Source organism: Aricia agestis, chromosome 11 (assembly GCF_905147365.1).
Source record: "Aricia agestis chromosome 11, ilAriAges1.1, whole genome shotgun sequence".
NCBI lineage: Eukaryota > Metazoa > Arthropoda > Insecta > Lepidoptera > Lycaenidae > Aricia > Aricia agestis.
In genome coordinates this window covers 6,802,076-6,823,878 of record NC_056416.1, presented here as the reverse complement: position 1 = coordinate 6,823,878, position 21,803 = coordinate 6,802,076, and the positions used below count along the sequence as shown (strand labels likewise).

General features: G+C 41.9%; 2 protein-coding genes across 3 annotated transcripts in view; both read left to right on the top strand.

Annotated features, from left to right (window-relative positions):
- The window catches only part of LOC121731794 (Ca(2+)/calmodulin-responsive adenylate cyclase-like), a 139,125-nt gene extending 130,845 nt beyond the window's left edge, over window positions 1-8,280 (top strand). For both annotated transcript variants that reach the window (XM_042121421.1, XM_042121420.1), the window contains 10 exons: window positions 174-469; window positions 910-1,069; window positions 1,783-1,866; window positions 3,517-3,663; window positions 4,346-4,559; window positions 4,881-6,123; window positions 6,228-6,494; window positions 6,694-6,775; window positions 6,913-7,223; window positions 7,898-8,280. In XM_042121421.1, the coding sequence (XP_041977355.1) occupies window positions 174-469; window positions 910-1,069; window positions 1,783-1,866; window positions 3,517-3,663; window positions 4,346-4,559; window positions 4,881-6,123; window positions 6,228-6,494; window positions 6,694-6,775; window positions 6,913-7,223; window positions 7,898-7,988 (2,895 nt within the window). In that variant the 3' untranslated portion in view covers window positions 7,989-8,280. The remainder of the gene's footprint in view (window positions 1-173; window positions 470-909; window positions 1,070-1,782; window positions 1,867-3,516; window positions 3,664-4,345; window positions 4,560-4,880; window positions 6,124-6,227; window positions 6,495-6,693; window positions 6,776-6,912; window positions 7,224-7,897) is intronic.
- Window positions 8,281-11,955: 3,675 nt separating this feature from the next.
- Window positions 11,956-13,575, top strand: LOC121731867. The gene is made up of 2 exons (XM_042121540.1): window positions 11,956-12,525; window positions 13,501-13,575. The coding sequence occupies exons 1-2, from the start codon at window positions 11,956-11,958 to the stop codon at window positions 13,573-13,575; spliced, it is 645 nt and encodes a 214-aa protein (XP_041977474.1).
- The last annotated feature ends 8,228 nt before the right edge of the window (window positions 13,576-21,803 follow it).

Sequence of the window (21,803 nt, the reverse complement as noted above, 5' to 3'; positions counted from 1 at the left end):
AAACCCTCTTTCGAAAACCGTACTATAGTCGTTCATAAAACATTGAAAAAGAAACAGTATTTTAGATGCAGAAATATTCACGATTTAAATCTATTCCATATTATAAAACCTGAATCATAATCGAGAACTATAATAAATGTTTTTTTCCAATCCCATCAATTGTCCATTTCCAGATAACATGTCGAGAGATCGACGTGTGTCGGAATTTAACAGAGAATGTAACAACGCTAGCCGCTATACGGTCTCGAACTGAACTGTCAGCCTTATGGGGGGCTGCAGACCATAGGGCCTGTCCTGTCCCCCTCTACATACCTCTCGGCTGCTGCCTGGCGATGCTGGCAGTGGCAGTGTTCCTGCGACTGCCGATACTAGTGAAGGGAGTGCTGCTAGCTGCGATGACAGCGGGCTACGTAGCCGTCATCCTCGCTTACCACAAGGAGCTGTTTGACTGCTACGATTTAATGTCTGAGTAAGTTGTTTATAATATAGCTTGAGTTTAGTTAATTAACCCATCAATCCCCAAAGGCAGCCGGCTGTCGCATAACAATTGAAAATCTATTAATGTGTCTGCGATTCCCACGATCGAGGTATTACTTAGGTATCTTGAAATTAAAAACAGAGTGATGAGATACTAACGATTTAAGTATCAGGCAAACGAGCTTATAACCTTGTCGTACGTAGTAGACAGTATGAGTTTTTGAGCATAAGTTTTTTTTGGCACCAGTCTTACAAAAAGCCAAAGTTCAGAGGTAACGTCGCCATCTTAGAAAGTGTATCTTTCGATATTATTTAATTTCATTCAATTTTTTTTTTATTTGGAAAACAGACGGTTATGAACTTATCCAAAACAGTTTTGGTTACGAGTATTTTACTTGTTTGAAAAAAGAATATTTTCTCTCTTTCTCCCAGGCCGGGTGCGATAGGGTCAGCGTACGTGGCGTGCGCGTGGACGGCGGCTTTGGGGCTGGCGGTGCTGCTGCACGCGCGCCAGACGGAGTGGACCGCCAGACTCGACTTCCTCTGGCAGCTGCAGGCCGGAGAGGAGAAGAGGGACATGGACGCGCTGCAGGTAGAGATAAAATGTCTATGAATTAGCAAAACGTTCGGGCTTTTTTCCGTCTATATATTTTTTTTTATGAAATAAGGGGGGCAAACGAGCAAACGGGTCACCTGATGGAAAGCAACTTCCGTCGCCCATGGACACTCGCAGCATCAGAAGAGCTGCAGGTGTGTTGCCGGCCTTTTACGAGGGAATAGGGTAATAGGGGAGGGTAGGGAAGGGAATAGGGTAGGGGATTGGGCCTCCGAGAGATATTGATGAATAAGTGCTTAAGCCCGCCCTTTAGACGATCAATTGTTTTGTGCAATATCACGCTTCATATTTATTGAACAGTTTATTTAACAATTAGATTGAAGACGCGCGATGTTGAATATCAACCCTAGACGGTCAATAATATTACGCAATACATGATATTGCGCGATAAAATTGCTCGTCTAGGAGCCCGCTAAGTGTAAGTGACTCGCTTATACGTCCTTTGGTAGGAATCGTCCACTCTTGGTTTACGACGGAGAATATTTTCCAGCGTTATGACTTTTTTTTGAAGTTGCCGATTCCATTCTGTAACGTAGTCAATTCCGTGTAATAACTCAGCCAATTCCATGTTATATCGTCGCCGATTCCATTTTAAAATATGTGCCAATTGTATTTTATGACTTACCTACCCAATTCCATTTTATAACGTCGCCAATTACATTACACAACGTAAAACTTGTCAATTCCAGGCGTCCAACCGTCGTATCCTATTCAACCTACTGCCGGCGCACGTGGCGACGCACTTCCTCGACAATCAGTTCCGGACCAACATGGTAATACTCGGCATCCAGCTAAAGGAGATTTATACATTGACAGACCAAGATGCTAGCTCTATCTCTATCGAAATAAGTTTTATAATATAGACATATTGGACTTTCACCTATGTAACGTGCAGAGTTCAGTATATTATGCTCTGTACAATGTACAATCAAAGAAATTGATTCATAATATGCAGATGGCGATTTGCATGCATAATTTGGTCGAGTTATGTCAATTCAATATTACTCATGAATGAACTGTCATAACGGTACAAAATTATGTAGGTCCACAATCTGTCTATGAATTAAATTCTCTGATAGTACATAAAGCAGACAATCACGAAAAGTTAATAACATTTTTGGAAATTGTAACGCGCTGCGTTATTTGCCTCAGGCACATTGTTACATCAAAAAGTTTGTTGCTCTAATAAATAAAGAAACGATTATTATAAGAGTTGTAAATGGATGCACACCTAGGCCGGTATAAATAGTAAGTACTCAAGATTCATCTCGGTTTCAAGACACGGTTCAGGCTCTGTGATTGATTGGCTGTCAAAATTTGGACCAATCACAGAGCCGAACCGCGTCTTGAGACCGGGTAGTATCTTGAGTACTGACTATTTATACCAGCCTTAGTAACAACTAGTTTTTAATATCAATGTATAAATTTCTTTTCAATTTGGTGTCTCCGCTCAATACTGCTTTCATTGCATTAACTCGCATTGCCATTTCAAACATTACACTGCTTTAAGCTAACAGATAATAAAGACAAATGCTCTGCTTGCGAAGATTTAGTACATTTTGAGGATATAAGAAATCAATGAAGCGACGTTTAAATACCTCGCAGGTCCGCTTTGACTTATTAGCAAGAGAAAATAATAGATATTATATCGCTTTCAAGCTTCGTGCAAAATGCAGACAAATTATAGGGGAACGTTAAAGCGCTTACAGACAAACGGCACTAGTTGACGGCACGCGTCGACGGCATTCGGCGGCATGTATCGTAAAAAAAAAACATTAAAAAAAATCCAGCGACTGCCGTCGACGCGTGCCGTCGACAAGTGCCGTTCGTCTAAGAAGCCTTATATAGCAGATTAATGTCGATAGTTTAAATCTTAAAAAATCTAAATAATTTAAACTTAACTTATTTATTAAATAAATATGCACCTGTGTAGATTTAATGTAAGGTGCTGTACAAAAAGTCTGGTGTTAATCTGCCATTTTCACATAAATAACTCATTCTCAAACTCACTAACCATCACTGCCATTTTCTCATAAATTCATCATTCACTTGTCCATTTCACCAACATCACAGCGGCTTGTGTGTTGCACGGCACATGGTACAGGATTTCGTGACAGACTTATACATTCATTATACTATCAACATACGAAGCACCGTTCATTCCGTATTCAACCCCTGAATTTTCAACCCCCGTGCTCAATATTGATGAGGGTTGAAAATAAAAAATTAAGGGGTTAAACAAGGAATAAACTCTTAGAACAAAAACATTGTGTCCATATTCAACCAATAAAAGTCTGTCATCGATCCTCATTTGCATGGCTTTCGCTTGCGTCTGGCGTGCGTTTGGCGTGTCTGGCACGGTCCGGCGTACCTGGCATATCTGGCACGGTCTGGCACGGCCACTACAGCGGCGCGGTTGGCAGGAGCTGTACCACCAGTCGTACGGGCGCGCGGGCGTGGTGTTCGCGTCCATCACCAACTACCACGAGTTCTACATGGAGCTGGACGGCAACAACCAGGGCATGGAGTGTCTGCGGCTGCTCAACGAGATCATAGCTGACTTTGATGAGGTGAGTCTCAGTTTCTATGTAACAAAAGAGTGTTTGGAGACCTGTGTCTTTTGAATGAAATAAGGGGGCAAACGAGCAAACGGGTCACCTGATGGAAAGCAACTTCCGTCGCCCATGGACACTCGCAGCATCAGAAGCTGCAGGTGCGTTGTCGGCCTTATAAGAGGGAATAGGGTAATAGGGGAGGGTAGGGAAGGGAATAGGGGAGGGTAAGGAAGGAAATAGGAGAGGGTAGGGAAGGGAAAAGGGTAGGGGATTGGGCCACCGGTAAACTCACTCGGTGAAACACAGCGCAAGCGCTGTTTCACGCCGGTTTTCTGTTTTCTGTGGTATTTCTCCGGTCGACTCCGGCCCATTCGAGCTGAAGCATGGCTCTCCCACGTCAAAATTATGAAACACTGTTAAATGAAACACACTCCAAGGGCGTTTTACACTTTATCACATTACAGGCTACATCTGATCGCACATTTGTCAACACCGTACGCGTCAAACGCATTGCATGCATAGTACACGAAATGCGGTGCGTACGGTGCGGACGAGTGCGTGCGTGCTTATAAATGTGCGGTCACCTTAATTTCTTAAAAGGCAGGCTCTTGGCACAGGAACATTCAAAAATACTTTTACATTTTTCGCAACACGGTGATTACTCTGTTATACTCAACGTTAACCTTTCATTTTTCAGCTACTCGGCGAGGAGCGTTTCAGCGCGATCGACAAGATCAAGACCGTCGGATCGACGTACATGGCGGCCGTCGGGCTCATACCCGACAAAAAGATGTCCGACGACGCCAGCACGCGGCGTCACATGGCCACGCTCGTCGAGTTCGTTTTCGCCATGCGGGACAAACTCAAGGACATCAACGACAACTCATACAACAACTTCATGCTCAGAGTTGGTAAGATACATTTAGAATAGAATGGAATATAATTTATTTGTTGAATGCAGACCGTGTAAGTACAAAATGTGATTTATATGTATTTTAAACCGACTTCAAAAAGGAGGTTTCTCAATTCGTTCGTATATCGCTTTTTTATGTTCGTTCGCAGATAACGTCGATGTTTGTGAACCGATTTTGATGATTCTTTTTTTGTTGGAAAGAGGACATTTTAAACGGGCTTATTAATTATGATCTGGAAGGTGATACTGTATGAAGGTGATTTTTTTTGTTAAAATTATGTAGGTACATACATCCTAAAATTTTTCTGTTTTCTTTTAGGTATAAACGTGGGTCCCGTGGTGGCGGGCGTGATCGGCGCGCGCAAGCCGCAGTACGACATCTGGGGCAACACCGTCAACGTCGCCTCGCGCATGGACTCCACCGGCCTGCCCAACCACACCCAGGTCACCGAGGAGGTCTACCAGGTGCTCAAGGACATGTCCTACACCTTCGTTTGCCGCGGCAAGGTCAAGGTCAAGGGGAAGGGTGAGATGACGACGTACTTCCTCACCGACCGCGCGCCCTCCGCCGGCGACCCGCCGGGTGGCCTCGACGGCCCGTCCAACCCGCCCTCCGCGTACGGCGGGGTCGCCACGCCGCTCGCCATGCTGCAGAACTCGGCGCGACGGGCGGCGCAGACCTCCCGCCTGCCCCCTCTGCGGGAGGCGTCCGTCGCTGGCGAGAACGAGCCCCTCCTCCCCAACGGCCACCAGAACGGCAACCACAGGGGCGGCCGGGGCCGACGGGGGGTGGACGACGACACCCCCCCGCCGCCCCCGCCGCACGGCATCGGGCCGAGCCCGCGCTGGCCGCCGCCGCGCGCGCTCGTGCCGCCCTGGCCTCGCCCGCAGGAGCCCCGCCCGCCGGTCGCGCAGAAGCGCCGCCCCCCCGCGCGCCTGCCACGTCCGCGCTCCAGCGAGAGCCTGCCGCTAGCGCGCAGCCCGCGCGTGCACTCGTCCGCCGACGAGCTCAGCTCTCTCACGCGGTCGCCGTCACTCAGCTCGTCGGACGAGAGCTACTCGCGCACGACCGACGCCTCCCCGTCGCCGCCGCGCCCCGCGCCCCGCCCGCCGCCCGCCCGCCGGGGGAACTCGTACGACTACCCGCCCATCCGAGGGGCGAAGCCCACCCCGGACATGATCGACGAACTGTACGCGAAGCGCGAGGCGAGGAAGGCGGCGCTCGAGGACGAGCTGCTCGACGGCGACTTCCCGAAGGAGGACGAGAAGCTGCAGCGGAGCATCATCGGCGTGCTGCAGGCGGCCGTGAAGCGGGACGGGTGCAGCCAGACGGACCGGCGCGGCGGGCGGCGGGCGGGCTCGTTCTCCAGCTCGGGTGGGCGGCCGGCCGACCTCAAGCTGCTGGGCCGCGACGGGCGCGAGGCGTTCTCCCGCCGCAGCCCCGCCGACGTCGCCTGCGTGCCGCCCTTCGAGAGGGAGATCCAGCGGCTGCTCGACGACCAGAACCTCATCGTGATGAATTCACCCAAAACTGAGAGAAAGGACTTAAAATTGGAACTCAGGTGTGTAAAATAATATATTATATTGTTTTATAATACGTTTCATTATAAAGTTCAATTATAAGTTTTGAGGTCCGAATGATCATATCAACTAACTACGTCGACAGAGCTCAAAACTCGCTGCTGGAGGCGAGCCGCAACAGCAACAACAACTCCAGCCCGCTGCACGCGGTGGGGCTGGCCGCCATCGCGCAGCTCGCCCGCCAGGAGATCAGTCCCGCGCGACCCGCCGACCCACGTGACACCCGCGACCCACGTGACCCGCGTGACACTCGAGACCCACGTGACCCGCCCGCGGACTTCCCCGGCGTGCTGCCGACGGATGTCGTAGTGGAGCTGCCGTCGCCGACGCACACCTCCGAAAAGGATTCGAGGTAAGGACAAAAACTAATAACTAAAATCTTGTTACACGTCTTGAACGAAATAATAAAATGATAGAAACTTAAGTAACTTATATAAAGCACTCTTATAATACACATTTATCGTTGTGCAATAAAATTATTAAGTACTTACATTTGAAATTTTCTTTTTTATAAATGTCTTATTAATTTTGAATATTTATATGATTTACAGTAGACAGAATCAGAGGAAAACGGAGGCATCACTTACCAAAGAGAAGATCGAAAAGGATATCCACGAGAGGCTTCAAAACCGGGTACGTAAAGAATTAAATAAAAATTACATTTGACATTATAAGATATATTTTTTAATAGGAGACAATAAAATTATCAAAATGAAGTGGCAAATCAGTTAAACGTATTTTTAAACTGTCTTACTTATCTATTTTCCCAGGTGACAAACCACCGGGAGGCTTACGGGGAGAGCCAATCGGAGTGGAGTTCGTCCTGCTCGGAGGGCGAAGGCGAGGGCTGCCAACCGGAGAGCACAGGGTACACAACGGACGACCCGGCTTTAGAGAACGTGTCTATGTTGAACGAGGCGGGGCTAACGGACGCGGAGGCAGCCCTGAGCGACGTCAACTCGTGCTACTTCGATCGGGACGATTTGTCGTCGCGCGCGTCGTCGCGACTTTTGGACTCCGAAGCATTGGTGTCGCTGGAGTCGCTTAGCGCGATATACGACTCGGACGAGCCTGCGCATAGGTAAATAGCTAAAAAAGAAAATTAAACCTGTAGCATAGTTCTTAAGGTGCCAGGGAATGCCTTGAGGAGAACCCGCCACTGTCCATTATCTGGGGGCACGGTAGTGGACCCGCTAAGACGAGCCAAGCGAAGCGCAAGGGCACTATCTACCTTTTCTTGAAGTGTTTCGTCGTTTTTTTTGTACCCTCATAGAGTTGGTTTCCAATGTACCAGATAGTTCATATTCCCAGGATATGATGTCAATAATTTGTGTCAATAAATTGAATAGCTCTAATACTTCAGATCCGAAACCTTCGCATCACCTCCACGACGGTAGCGAGACGGTGAAACCATACATATTTACTGATATGTAGAACTTGCTGAATAGTTAGGGTCGGTATAGTTAGGCCGTGTAGATTCAGAGGCTTGGCTCTAAATGATATTTTATATCTTTTTCACAAGGCAAACCTTCTGAATCCCACCGAAAACATTTCATGTAAAATGTTGCCAAGACAACCGTCTTGGCAACATTTTACATGAAATGTTTTCGGTGGGATTCATTATCTTCAGAAGATTAAAGAGGCCTGGATAAAAATAAACTGCAAAATTTCACTGATGCTGGAAAAGATTTACCAATGCCTATATTTAAACACCATTATAATGTATGTCATTAATAATAAACCGTAATTGTGTAGGTACCTGGCGAATATCCGTACCGTGAGCGAGTCCATCACCCGCAACTTCGGCCAGCCGGCGCACGTCACCGACGCCGAGAGCGACGTCTAGACTCTCTAATACTCCAAACCCTGTACATTCATTTGTGGTGCTGCTATGTAATCGGTCGGGTGCAGTCGACGCTTGTAACCCTGATGATGTATTGGTTAGTAACATTTCGGCGCGGATCGCTGTTGGTTAACGGCAGGTTATGTTATATGTATTTTGCGACGGCAATTTGACAGCGAATATTGAACAATATCTGCTGTCAAATAGAACAGCAGATACATATTACTAAATGTTCGCCTATTTTATTGTGGCATTAGGGTCAATTCAGACCGCAACCCGACGCTTAGATATGCATTTCGAAATTTGTATGGATTTGACAGATTTGCATGACGTCTCACGCAATTGAAGTCTGTCAATTCATTACAAATTAAGAAATGCATCTACGCGGCGCTTTGCGGTCTGAATTGACCTTTAGATACACAATCACACTGCGATTAGATACACAATCAATCTGTATCATCTTGCGTACGAGATGACGATAATAATAATAATACGCCGAAATGCTGCAAATATAGTCTAAGAGGTGTTCGGACGTCGACTGCACTTGTATCAATATGTACCTATAGACGCTGTGTATATGTAGTATGTACATTGCCATCTGATGGCTCAATCGTCTAGGATACGCGATGATCTCTGTAACAATTATAAGGTGCTCTGGTAAGTTATTCGGTGTTTCTTGTGATTAGGTATTTCGATTTCGAGCGACCAATATGTGTAACCTTCGGTGGTTTAGTAGGGGCCGGTCCCTGAGCCTTATTTACCTCGAACTTTTGTATTCGAGCACTTAACTTTCGACGTATTAAAATGTATTATAATTGCATTTCGATGTTTATTTAGGGGTTATGATATTATTGCTACAACTTTCGATACTGTTTTCTCGTCGTTTCGATCGTATTGTTCACGTGGACTCGGTCATCTGATTTTGCGAATCTGTAATTTCTAGTCAATGTTTAAATTTAGAATAGTGCCATTTTGAAGTTTAAACGTATCATCCGTGTGCCTAAACTACATCGGTATATATACTGAAACACCATTTTAATGATTATAACTCGATTAGAAAGTGTTCATATCTAGAAGCGCTGCTTAGACGCAGTCGCGGTCCCTATGTAGCCTTGCATTAAAAGTAGTGATACCAAAAGTACAACCCACACAAATCAGTATCGAATATTTGTTGTAGAATATTCTCATTAGAGTTTTCTATGATAACTTAATTTATGTCAATTCGTGTCATTTTAGTGTAAGTCGAAACTGAAAGCAGCTTATGAAATTACTACTGTGATTGATAAGTGAAACGGGAGGTAGGGGGGTACTAAGTTTGCTTCGTTTGCGGCCGATTCCGTTCATGACATAAGTGTTGCTTGTATCAAGCACTTGATTTGCGGGCTCTTAGCATTCGTGACTTTCATTTGACATTACAGAGCATGCGAACGCTAAACTTGTAAATAGTGATACCTCTCCCCTGATATATTTAGGCAATTGTTAATCTTTGTAAATATTGTTAATCGGTCGTTTACTGCTATAATATTCTTAGGTAGTATCATGCTGTGAAGATGTACTATAATTATATTTTAGTAATTTTTTTCTGTAACGTTTTTAATATGATATGTACCGTGCCAAAATTTATTTACTGCAATCATGATTTACGTTATTATTTTTATAACAATTTTTTAATATTTTTCCTATTTAACATATTTATAATTTTTACAACAAGTTATCTTTTATAGAACTCGTGCTTATAAAATGTACTTATAAATTAAATTAGAGTTTTCGACTAAAGATCTGAATACCATTAGAAAATAATTCGAAAATACCTAGTTACTTTTTTCCCGTTTTTTATTAGTATTGTTATTGTATAGATTTGTGTCTGTTAATCTGTTTATTTGAAGTTATTTAAATGGCTCCTGGCTGGTTAAAAAAAATTAGCAGTTTTTTCTGTTACTGTAGATACTTGAATATCCTGAAAGTTATTAATATAGGCACCATTATCGATTTAAAGTTTTTCGAGTTTTTAAGGTATTTAATAGAAGTTTTTAAAAACTTGGTTACCCTTATAAAATAAACGACTACGTAGGTATGTTATTGGCATTTTCATTTATGTATACCAATATGCTCTAGGATAAAAGCCCAGTTCCTGAATTTAATGATTTTTTTTTTCTTTAACATTAATACTTAATAGCATAAACATTTAAAATTTTGTAATAACCAAATATGTATATTCTTATGCATCATTATTTTTGTAGATAACCATTTATGGAATTAGTGTTATTTGTAATTTCTATTTATTTCTTTATGGAATTAAGCAATATTAATGACATGAAATTAAACTGGTTTATATGACCCATTGAGTGGTTTTATTTGGTATTATATTTTTCGCTCGTTCTTATAAAATAATTGAGGTTTCTCGAATTACAGAAAATTCAATTTTTGTTTTTTAATTCCTAAAATTTGTCGCAGAATATTATATTTTATGCTACCTATAACATTTTTAACGTCGACTTTGCTAGTTACCTAATAATAATTATGTTACAGTTCACTAAGTTTTTGACTTAATAATCAATAGTGACTAAGACATCAGTTTTCCAGTCAGGTACGCGTTGTCGGTTACAACATCGTTTTTCGCATACAAATATAATAGTCGGGCGTCGTACCTATTATATAGGTACTCGGTTTCAAATTTTATCATAATGCACATGAAGCAGGGAGCTGGGGATTGGGCTCCTTTGGGCTCTAAGAATCTTGAATTAGCCATTCTAAATTCTCTGCATTATTTTGCCCAGTGACTGATTTAAAAATAAAATAAAATTATATTAAATATACGATCATACTGACTATGGCGAGTCATAGAAAAGTAATGAATATCGCAGACCACTGGATACTGAATGACGTATGTAATTGGTATGGTACGAGGCTACCGAACTTTTGAAAACTATACATAATCTTAATTCTTAACTAAATCTAAACTATGATCATACTTTTGAAAATACATACTTAATCTTAATTCTTAACTAAATCTAAACTATTGTAGCAGTACCTACGTTCGTTCGCCGATTGAAACAAAGAAAACAACGCGCTCTGAAAAGAACGCACGCCGTCTTTGTATACGTTCGTTATAGAAGTTGAAACACAGAAGAAAATCGCTCTGCAAAGAACGTACGTTCGCAATGACGAGAGAAACAGCTGTCCGTGTAATAATACCGGACATGAACCGGCCTTGAAAAAGGCATTTTTCTAATAAGAATTCTTCGCAACAACACTACGCGTCTTCACATCGAGGTTACGTCGAGCGAGGGATCTTCGCAGCGTGGCTACGGTCTTCATGGCGTTTGCAGAGCTTCCATCTTCACAAAATGGCGGCACTACTATAATTATTACCGGCACGGCGGCAACCGGCAGCGAGACATCGTCGGTATGGAATGCGCGCGCGGACTGAATTCGCGGCCCGCGAGAGCCCATATTTATACTCGGGCGATGCCAGCGCCGCGAGCCGCGGTGCGTCCAGTTTCTCGCGCGGCAATCATAATTACCTTGTAAATAGTTCTTATTCAATTTTTTTCTCTTTCTTGTTTCTGTAAATATTTTGTATCCCTTTCTGTATGTCCTTTTCTAATGTTGTTAGCCAATCAAAATTAATCTTTTCAGTTCTGTACAGTTTCGTAATAATAATAATAATGTAAAAATTTTGTATATAAACCGCACAGATTGTTGAATAAAGCACTTCAGTTCACCACAGTAAATCGAGTTTTACTCTTTACTCCTCCGACCTCTAGTGAACTCTTAGAGAGACCAACCGGTCCTCTAAACTGGTGACCCCGAAGGACAACAAGCAACCTCTGCTAGAAGAAACTCTACTGGAAGAAACTCTGCTACTCTGCCCGAAGAATCTCTGCACAACAAACTTCTGCCGGCGAAACGCTGCTCGACGAAACGCTGCACCACCACAAATCGCTGCCCGAAATACCACTGAAGAAAAATGGAACCCAGAGGCGAATCCCTGCCCGAAACCTCGGCACTCACCAGCAACCCGGCGACGTCACCGTCATCGCAGGAAATCGCCGGCATCGCACTTTCGATGCGAATTCCGCCATTCTGGAGAGACAAACCCAGGCTCTGGTTCGTCACCTTCGAGGCAGCCACCAGCAGCCTACAGAAAAACCAAAGCCAGCTCTCCCAAATGGTCATCGCTCGTCTGGAGAAAGAAGATATCGAACAAATCGCCGACCTACTGTACAACCCGCCAGAGACAAACGAATACCAAGCCCTCAAAGACCGGCTCATCTCCGCATATGAAGAATCTGACAGCCGGCAATTTCAAACGCTGCTGTCAAACATGGAATTGGGAGACCAGAAACCATCACAATTACTCAGACGTATGCGAAACCTGGCTCGCAACAAGGTCCCCGATTCCACCCTACAGCTGATGTGGGCCAATCTCCTCCCGACAAATATTCGCTCCGTCCTGGCCGTCAGTGAAACTTTCCAGTCGAAGACCACACTCGACGAACAAGCTGCGCTAGCCGACAAGATCATCGAGCAGTCAACTGTAAATAATGTAAATAGCATATCCCTTTCTGTATGTCCTTTTCTAATGTTGTTAGCCAATCAAAATTAATCTTTTCAGTTCTGTACAGTTTCGTAATAATAATAATAATGTAAAAATTTTGTATATAAACCGCACAGATTGTTGAATAAAGCACTTCAGTTCACCACAGTAAATCGAGTTTTACTCTTTACTCCTCCGACCTCTAGTGAACTCTTAGAGAGACCAACCGGTCCTCTAAACTATGATCATTTTAAAACGCTATGTAGAGAAAACGAAAGAGTACATCCATACTGCACTCTACTATGTTGTCGCGTCGCATCGCGTCGGTTGGCATGACAATATTGAATTTCAAACCTTAGCCTCCCCAGTGCCAGTGTCGGAATTTTGAATGATAATCCAAAGACTAGTCCTATAATAAGGAAAGTGTGGTAATATTTTCTTTGTTATTTTCTATTGGCAATGACTAATGACTTACTGCCGCACTCAGAGTGGAACATTAATTAGTTAAGTAAATGTAATTAATTCAAAATTTTGACATAAGCCCCATACATTATCTGTCAAACTCTCCAATTGAAGGTTAATCGAATTTAAATGTCTCTAAGTACGGCGGTAAGTAGGTACCTATTATTTTGATAATCTATAATATAAAAATGAGTCGCTGAATGTGTTGCTAAGCGCAAAACTCGAGAACGGCTGAACGGATTGGGCTAATTTTAGTCTTAAAATATTCGTAGAAGTCCAGGGAAGGTTGTTAAGTGACACGAAGTTCACCGGGACAGCTAGTATATTATATTATATTAATATGAAAATCAGTAGTCTCTCGGACTATTATAGTTAAGTAGTAAGTTAAAAAGTTTGTTGCGTAATAACATGCTGGTTTTAGTTGCGCACAAGTCTTATAATGCCATTGTGTCATCAATTTGTGTTTTGTAACTGACATCAAGATTTCGAGGATTCGAACCCGGCACTCCGCAGGTATGCGGCGCGCGTTATCAAGCGCGGGCCACCGGCCACCGCGCCGCCACTGCAGGCCACAGCTGCCTGCGGTGACGCGGCCGCCCATTGGCTGCGGGAACCGGTCGAGCCCCCCGCACCTCCCCGCGGCGCGCCCCGGTCCCCGCCACAACCGTCAACCGAACGAATTTTTATTCATACAAGTTGTGGCGACCGTTGACGTCGCCGCGCAAACTACGCGCGTAATTCCGCGTAATCTTATCGAAATGTGTCTTGTGTCGATCGACTGTGGGTGTATTTAAATATTTCGTGCATCACAAACACAGTGAAAACTACGTGTCCCGCTCGACGACATGAGATCGACCGGGCCGGCCAGTGTTTTTGTTCGTTTTAGTCAAACGTCGCTTTGTGCACTTCGATTCCGGCTCGTTTTTACCATGTGCGTTAAATAGTGTTGTGCTTATCGGTTTCCAAACAGAAATGTTGCAAAAGTTCAGTGATGAGCCGTAAGGTTGCCGTGGTACTCAGATGTTGACCGTAGCATGTATAGTGGCAATATGAAAGTGACGGTGTGTTTTGGATCTGTGCGAGTGCTGGTCCCTTGCGGCGCCGGTGACCTCCTAGTTCGGGACCTCGTGAGAGAGGCAACTCACCGATACAAAAAAGCTACCGGGCAGGTTAGTCGTCGTTTTTTTTAAATACCTTCCTATCAACGTACGCTAATCGCGCGCGTTTTTTCAAAACTACAGCCTACACCACTTCAGTATCCATAACTTGGACCTGCTTCCGTAGTTTCCAAACGAGGTGCCTGATGTAACTCCTGCAGCCTGTTTGTTATTATAGGTATGAGGTAAGTACAATCTTAGCAATGACTAATGACAATGAGCGAGTTAACCATGTAAACAATCCTTACTTGCCCACAGAATAATGATTTGGGCAGTGGGTGTATGCCGTATACCATAGATAATGCAATATATATTATAAAGACCGTATACGGTATACCCATAGTTTAATAAACAAAAAAATTGTTCACATGATTTTAAAAAATTAGTACAATAATTAAACACTATTAGTGACCACGTCTCTGTACTTTTGGGTATTTTGAGCAACAAGCAGTTTCGGGTGATATTGTAATCTCGCCTATCGGCATAGTAGCAAAGCTGCAAAACTACTCTGGCTTCATGATTCAGCAAGCTGAATCTGATTCATAATTATTATTTGCTTTCACGCTTATTTCGCCATGATTTCATAAGAGTTCTAGCGCCAGCGAATGTTCACTTTTTTAACTTTACTTTTTAATTGATTTTGATCAAAATGTAAACAAACATCAGTACTTACTGGTGTTTAAAATGCTACAAAATCTATTCCTTTTGGAGAAAAAAATGGCACGTTATTCACTGTTTTGTTTACATTAAGGTCACAATAAATCGGAACAAACTACTTAATAACTAAGTCCTAACTTTATGTAGAAAATGTGTGGAAACAAGCCATTAGCCGGCTGCCTAGGCATTAAGTTACTCAAGTTTCATCGCTATAATTAGAAGGCGAAGCCGGTAAACTCCACTAATGCCTAGACTGGCAAGTGGTATCACGTCTGGTTTTTGCGTATCTAACGATCATTTCGCTGCGGAATGTGGTACCGATCGTGAAGACTGTCGCAACTTACCACTTTCGCGATGACGCGCTGTATTAAGAACTGGATCACAAAAACAAGGAGTCATTATGTTGACTGAATTTGCCTTTGGAATACGTATATTAGCGTACTAGGCGTGAAGTAAATGTGTGTCAGCCAACCTTAAGAGGATTCCACACCGCCCTTTTTTCCATACAAACGTTGTCGCATGTTTCCTCCCTGGATAATACTAGTAGAGTTGTTATCTATCCCTATGTTTTCTTTTTTTTTTCATAATTTAATTATTAAATAAGATATTATCATATTCAAAAACCCAAAAAAATGGCCAGATTTTCCGCTGTGTTCAAACGTCCAAAAAACAGATTTGGATAGATTATACAAAAAAAAGCAAAACATAGTAACACAGCTCAAGCCCTTTTTTAATATTTAATGAAAAAAGTACTTAAATCGGTTAAGTTTTGGAGAAGGAATCAGGGGACAATGAATCGTTGATTTTCTGGATTTTCTGCAGTTGTTTCTATCGCGTTCTGCGGTTAGGCTTGAGGTAAGGGAGACTTTTTCTCTAGCCCCTGGTGTATCCTCTTAATAATATAGAATCACTATTAAAGGAGATACACATGTACGTGTAACTTGCAGAAGGCCAGTGGCCATAGTATTCTGCTATGATTGCCCGAATTCGACGTCGAATATACTATTACATACTATTAACCGCATCGCAAATTATGGTGACAACTGACAATCATGGTAAAACATGCAGCAGCAGACATGGGCGCCGGCAGAAATAATTTCCAAGGGGTGCAGATTTTAGTTTTCATTTTTTTTTTTCTTTTTACTTTTTACGACAACATGTGACTGTCTATTTACGTCAACAGAATACATTTAGTGCCGACACATTACGAACTATCTTTGTACGGCATGGTAATAGGGTTACAGACGGCTTTTTATTTCAATAATTTCTGTTGATCCCGAGATTCGCTGAGCCCCGATCCGCCCCGGCAAGCCTAGGCACGCGCCGACAAAGTGAGCGCGAACATTTAGAGATGGTCTTAACAAATTCGTAATTAAGTATTATCTCGGTCACCTTGCCACTGTGCCAGAGAAAATTATTCCACCGTTACCTTATCAAAATCGGTTACCTATTACAGTTGCTGCTTATTATCTAAAGACTTTCTCACAATTTTGTACTGTTACAGTTCGTGTCGGATGTTATTTTACGAATACTCAATGTAATGTTATTTAATTATACTTTATAGTACAAAGTGTATAGCAGGATTCAGTAAGATGGTATAACATTTTATTACGATCATGCTCACTTTAATCGTGTGAAAGCATGCATATATCGTTACACAATCAATTAATTTAGCGCGAAATCGATTTGTAGTGTTGTTAGATCTTGCAGTAGTTTAGATTGGGTGCCCGCAGTTTATTCTAACTTAATTTATTACATTCGCAAAAAAAAAACAATTTGAAATTTCGGGGAAATATGACGCAGCTGATAAAATGATTAACGACTAAAAAACTCAATCAAAGTTAAATACTATCATATATTATCATTTTAAATCATTATGTTTAAAACTTAAAATAATTTTTGATCTTAATTGTAGAATACAGCTCAGTATTAGCGGCTATAATGATACCAATTAATTTAAATATCGTCAATAATTCTGTCGAGTTGCAATCCTTAGCTTTCACGTAGATTAAAATAATCGAAACGCAGTATAAAAAAATATAGTTTAAAACTAAAAATAACACGAAGGTTTTTTCTTGAGTTTCTGCATCATCGAGTTAAACCTCTCAACTGCATAGTCAAAGGTCGAGCGATTGCAAACGAGCTCTTAATAGATGATCTAAACTCTAACACTAGATACCTAGATTATAGATATAGGTAGACCTAGGACGTTTTTGTGCTTCATTTCTTTAAAACTTTGAAACTTAGATTATACTTACATAATATCTGAACTAAGGTCTAAACTTCTAAAGTAATTTTAAATTCTTCCTAGATGTAGTTACAGGGTTTCTCAAACTTTCGGTTCGGCTCCACGAACCCTTGTTAAAAATTTCCAGGCGACGGCGAACCCCTTACGAACCATAATGAAATCCACTCTCACATAAGTATCTTATGTATTGTAGTATTGTAGTACTATGTTCAATGTTGTAACTTGTAGCAAAGGGTAAAAGGAAATTCACCGCTTTGTGTGAGAGTTCGAACTTTGAAATACTCTGCCCGTCTAGCTGCCAAATCTTGATAGACATAATTTTGAAATCAGCCTGAAGAGTTTCATCTACTGACATTTCTAATAATGACTCCTGGGCGACGGCAGGGGATCTTGTCCCGAACCCCCTGCCGTCGCCCCACCCCACTTTGAGAAACCTTGATCTATTAGAATAGGGGTACAAATTTAATATCATAAGCCGTATGCAATATGCATAATAGATTTAAATTGAGAACGTGTCGTGAAATTACGTAACAACTAACAATAATATAATTTGCATCTAGTACATTAATGCTAATTGCTACCACTATGGAAACAGGCCACAAGGAAAATGAGATCAACGTGGTTGATTAATGATTATAAATTAAATATAATAATGTTGTTTTATGTACACTGTTATAACAAAAGAGCTTTATTAAAAAAAACACAAAATTAAAGTTAAGTAATCATTAATTAATGTTACTGAGTGCGACTGTTAAAATATTACAGAAGGTAGAACCCGTAGAAGTGCCAAACTTTTATAAGTTGGGAATTGTTAATGTGACATTATTTAGGATGTGGTGGGATGTTAAAAAAATCCCTACAGGTTTATTTTTCAAAGTAATAGTAAAACTTACGTTCTTGATGAAAAGTAGGTAGGTAAAAGGTAAAGGTTTCCGTTCAAAATTTTAAATCGACGAAGCGTGACCCTATAGAATCGAGGCGTGATGTTTTAAAACTGTTAAATTTTAATTTTAAACAATGGGTCCCTTGATTTACCTTCGCCGATAAACGGTGGACATTATCGACCTTATCACAATAATCATAAGGTTGCCAGTATCGACCGTAGAGGTACAGGTATGCGAGTCAGTTGGCTCTATAGTCTATTGTACTCTTGTATGCATATCTCCGTGGACCGGTTCCAAGAAAAATACGAGACATCCATAACGCGGCGTCCATCTCGACGTATTAAGTATACGTTAGAGAAACAAGATAGCTCGTGGCATCCATAATAATAATATCACATTCTGTGATTAGCATTCGTAGCTTGAAACTCTAGTAACATAGACGAGACAAAGGCAAATTGATTTTTATTGTGGACTAGCTTTTGCCCGCGGCTTCGCTCGCGTTAAGAAGAATCTTTCATCCCCTATTTTATTGCCTTAGGCGTGGAATTATCAACATCCTTTCTTAGCGTATGCCAACGTCATAAGTTCATAACTCATAACATTTACGTCTGCATGCCAAATTTCAGCCCGATCCGTCCAGTAGTTTGGGCTGTGCGTTGATAGATCACTATGCCAGTCAGTCAGTCACTTTTGAGCTATTATAAAGATTATAAAGAGAAGATAGCAACAAATAACCAGTAAACATCCACACTTCTATACTAATATAATAAATGCGAAAGTGTGTCTCTCAGCTCTCTGTCTGTTGGCACTGTTGTCTCTCTTCTAGCTCAAACCGCTAATCCGATTTTGCTGAAATTCGGTATGGAAATACTTTGGGTCCCGGTAAAGGACATATAATACTTTTCATTCCGGATAAATAAACCGTTCCCACGCGATAAACTTTTTTTAAAATTTTCGGCGCAACGGAGGCAACTCCTCCGTTGCGCCGTCGGTCGCCGTCGGGTTGTGCGGTCGTCATCTATTAGAAATATTTTTGATATTTTTGATCGTGGTAAGCCTACTTCTGCTGCTCATCATGTTACCAAACCTTGACCAAGAGGTGCCTAACCCTGGTGTCAAGTTGAGCTGCCTTCTACGATATGCTTGATAGAGCCCTAGAGACTACTTCAAGTCTGAAGCCTTATTCTAGATTCTAGGCTATAGTTGGGATAATACTGAAGAATAGAAATAGCTTAAATCCATTAAGGTATAATAAGTATTACAGTAGTACTTAACCTAGTTTCTAATGATTGCAATTTAAACACTGTATAATATAAGTAAAAAAATATTTAACTAATATGTAAAAGCAAAAGGTCTTTAGCAGGTATATTATTTTTTCGTTGCCATTTTTTGCAGTATATTACCATAGAATAGAACAGGACTAGGAATGTATCATGTAACATGTAAAGTGTTAGTCCCATGACCACATGGTTTATGTTTCAAGTGGATAAATGGGACTGTGAAGATCCAATTACAGCTTTAATTAAAAACAGATGCTGCATGGTCACCATAATTTATTGCAGGATAAGTGTTCTTTTTAACCGACTTCCAAAAAACAGGAGGTTATATTGGAGTTCAAACATATATTTTGCGCAAGTTATAAATGAATATTATTGGGGTGTAGGTACCTAGTTTAAAGTGTGGCGGTACCCACAATTCGCCTAACATTCCTGCATCGCGCTATCGAAGTTTCGGAGAACGGCAAGATATATACAACGTCTGAAATGACGTCAGTGGGCTTCGGCCTGACCGAGCATGCTATCTCGCTCGGTCGGAAGATCTTCCTTTTCGGCCGCCACTAACAACGTTAAATTGGTGACCACCGACAAGAACACGCATCCTTCTGGACATCAATCATCATCAACACTCCCCGCCCCTCCGCACCACGTCAGCAGACATCAAGCACAACCGGGTCGCCTCGACCATAAGCCGCGTTGGAGGTCCGCGCCGGTCGAACCTGTGTCTGGCTTGAACGGGGCAGCCATAGGCTACAACGACCGGTCAGCAAGCAGAGCACGGGGTCCCTCTCCTGGTCATTGCACGCGTAGCTTCGGCCCACACCTGACAACACAAGCGCATCGAAGAATACCACAAGTCTTCGGGGGGGAGTGATGTGGCGGTACCCACAATTCGCCTAACATTCCTGCATCGCGCTATCGAAGTTTCGGAGAACGGCAAGATATATACAACGTCTGAAATGACGTCAGTGGGCTTCGGCCTGACCGAGCATGCTATCTCGCTCGGTCGGAAGATCTTCCTTTTCGGCCGCCACTAACAACGTTAAAAAAGTATTAAAGATCCCTAGAAGATCCCTAGAGCTCTCTTATAGACTATAGTTTTTAGTTTGATCACGAGTGGTTTTTAGTGGGTAATGATCTCTACTTACCCCTGAGTCCTGACTTATAGGAGAGTTATGAAATATCTTTTTCAGGTTTTGCTCCTCAAGGATATTAAGTATAAATTATAATGCACACTTTAATAACATGATTTAAATGTAACAAGTTTAGGTAGTCACTAAGTATTTTATTTTAAGCGTATCTTATCAAATGTCTACTAATAAGGTCACTAGGCCAGTTGATAAGTAAGTGTTCTTTATGTCTGTTTAAGTAATCGTTTGGGTTTGTAATTGACGACATTTGAACACATTAAGTGAGTTATTGCCATCATTAAAATTAGGATAAGAATTTTTCACAATATTCTGTGGTGTAGAGAACTGAGACTTCGGAATTATTTAGGTATTACATGTACCAATTTGTTTGTACATAAAAACTCAAACACAATTTTTTTTATTCAAAATAATTTTTTGCAAATCTTCTCTGAAAGTCGACATAATGCCTACCACCGGTTCGGGAACTAACCCGGCGAGAAGAACCGGCGTAAGAAACTCGCACGTGGTCCACTTTTTTACCAAAAAAAGTAAGAAAAAAATTATTTTTTTAAAATAAGGTAAGTATACAATGTTGTAACTTAAAATTATATTATGTTAATAAATATTATATTATATCTAAGATATTAAAACTGATTGTAGTTAAACAGAAATGATAGTTATCTAAAAATACTCAAGTACTTAATTGTTTAAGTCTAGCTCTAGACTAAAAGTTATTCAGAGTAAAGTCATAAGAATCAATGTTTATGCCCAAACAAATGTTACTCAAATTAATAAAGCACTTTTGTTTTGCGAGTTCGTCATAGTTTGCGTAGGACTTACTCATGCGCACGTGGCTCTTACCATGTACGTCTATGTACCATCTATGTACTCGCTACTTGGAATTGGCTAACTACATAACTAGTAACTACACAATGATTTATATGCCTTTATCCTGTTAGCTTAGGATTTCTACTGAAAGTGTGTCAAATTGTTCTTGTTTCCGGGAAACCCGCGATATAGGTTTTTTTTTAATGCAATAAGGGGGCAAACGAGCAAAAGGGTCACCTGATGGAAAGCAACTTCCGTCGCCCATGGACACTCGCAGCATCAGAAGAGCTGCATGTGCGTTGCCGGCCTTTTAAGAGGGAATAGGGTAATAGGGGAGAGTAGGGAAGGGAAGGGAATAGGGGAGGGTAGGGAAGGGAATAGGGTAGGGGATTGGGCCTCCGGTAAACTCACTCACTCGGCGAAACACAGCGCAAGCGCTGTTTCACGCCGGTTTTCTGTGAGAACGTGCTATTTCTCCGGTCGAGCCGGCCCGTTCGTGCTGAGGCATGGCTCTCCCACGTATATACATACATCTGAATAAAGTGTGACCTCAGTAAAAAATTTCCTTACTTCATTATTGCCTTTTCCATTGATAGCGTCCAAATGGCTACTCTATTTGCTCACATAGATAATAA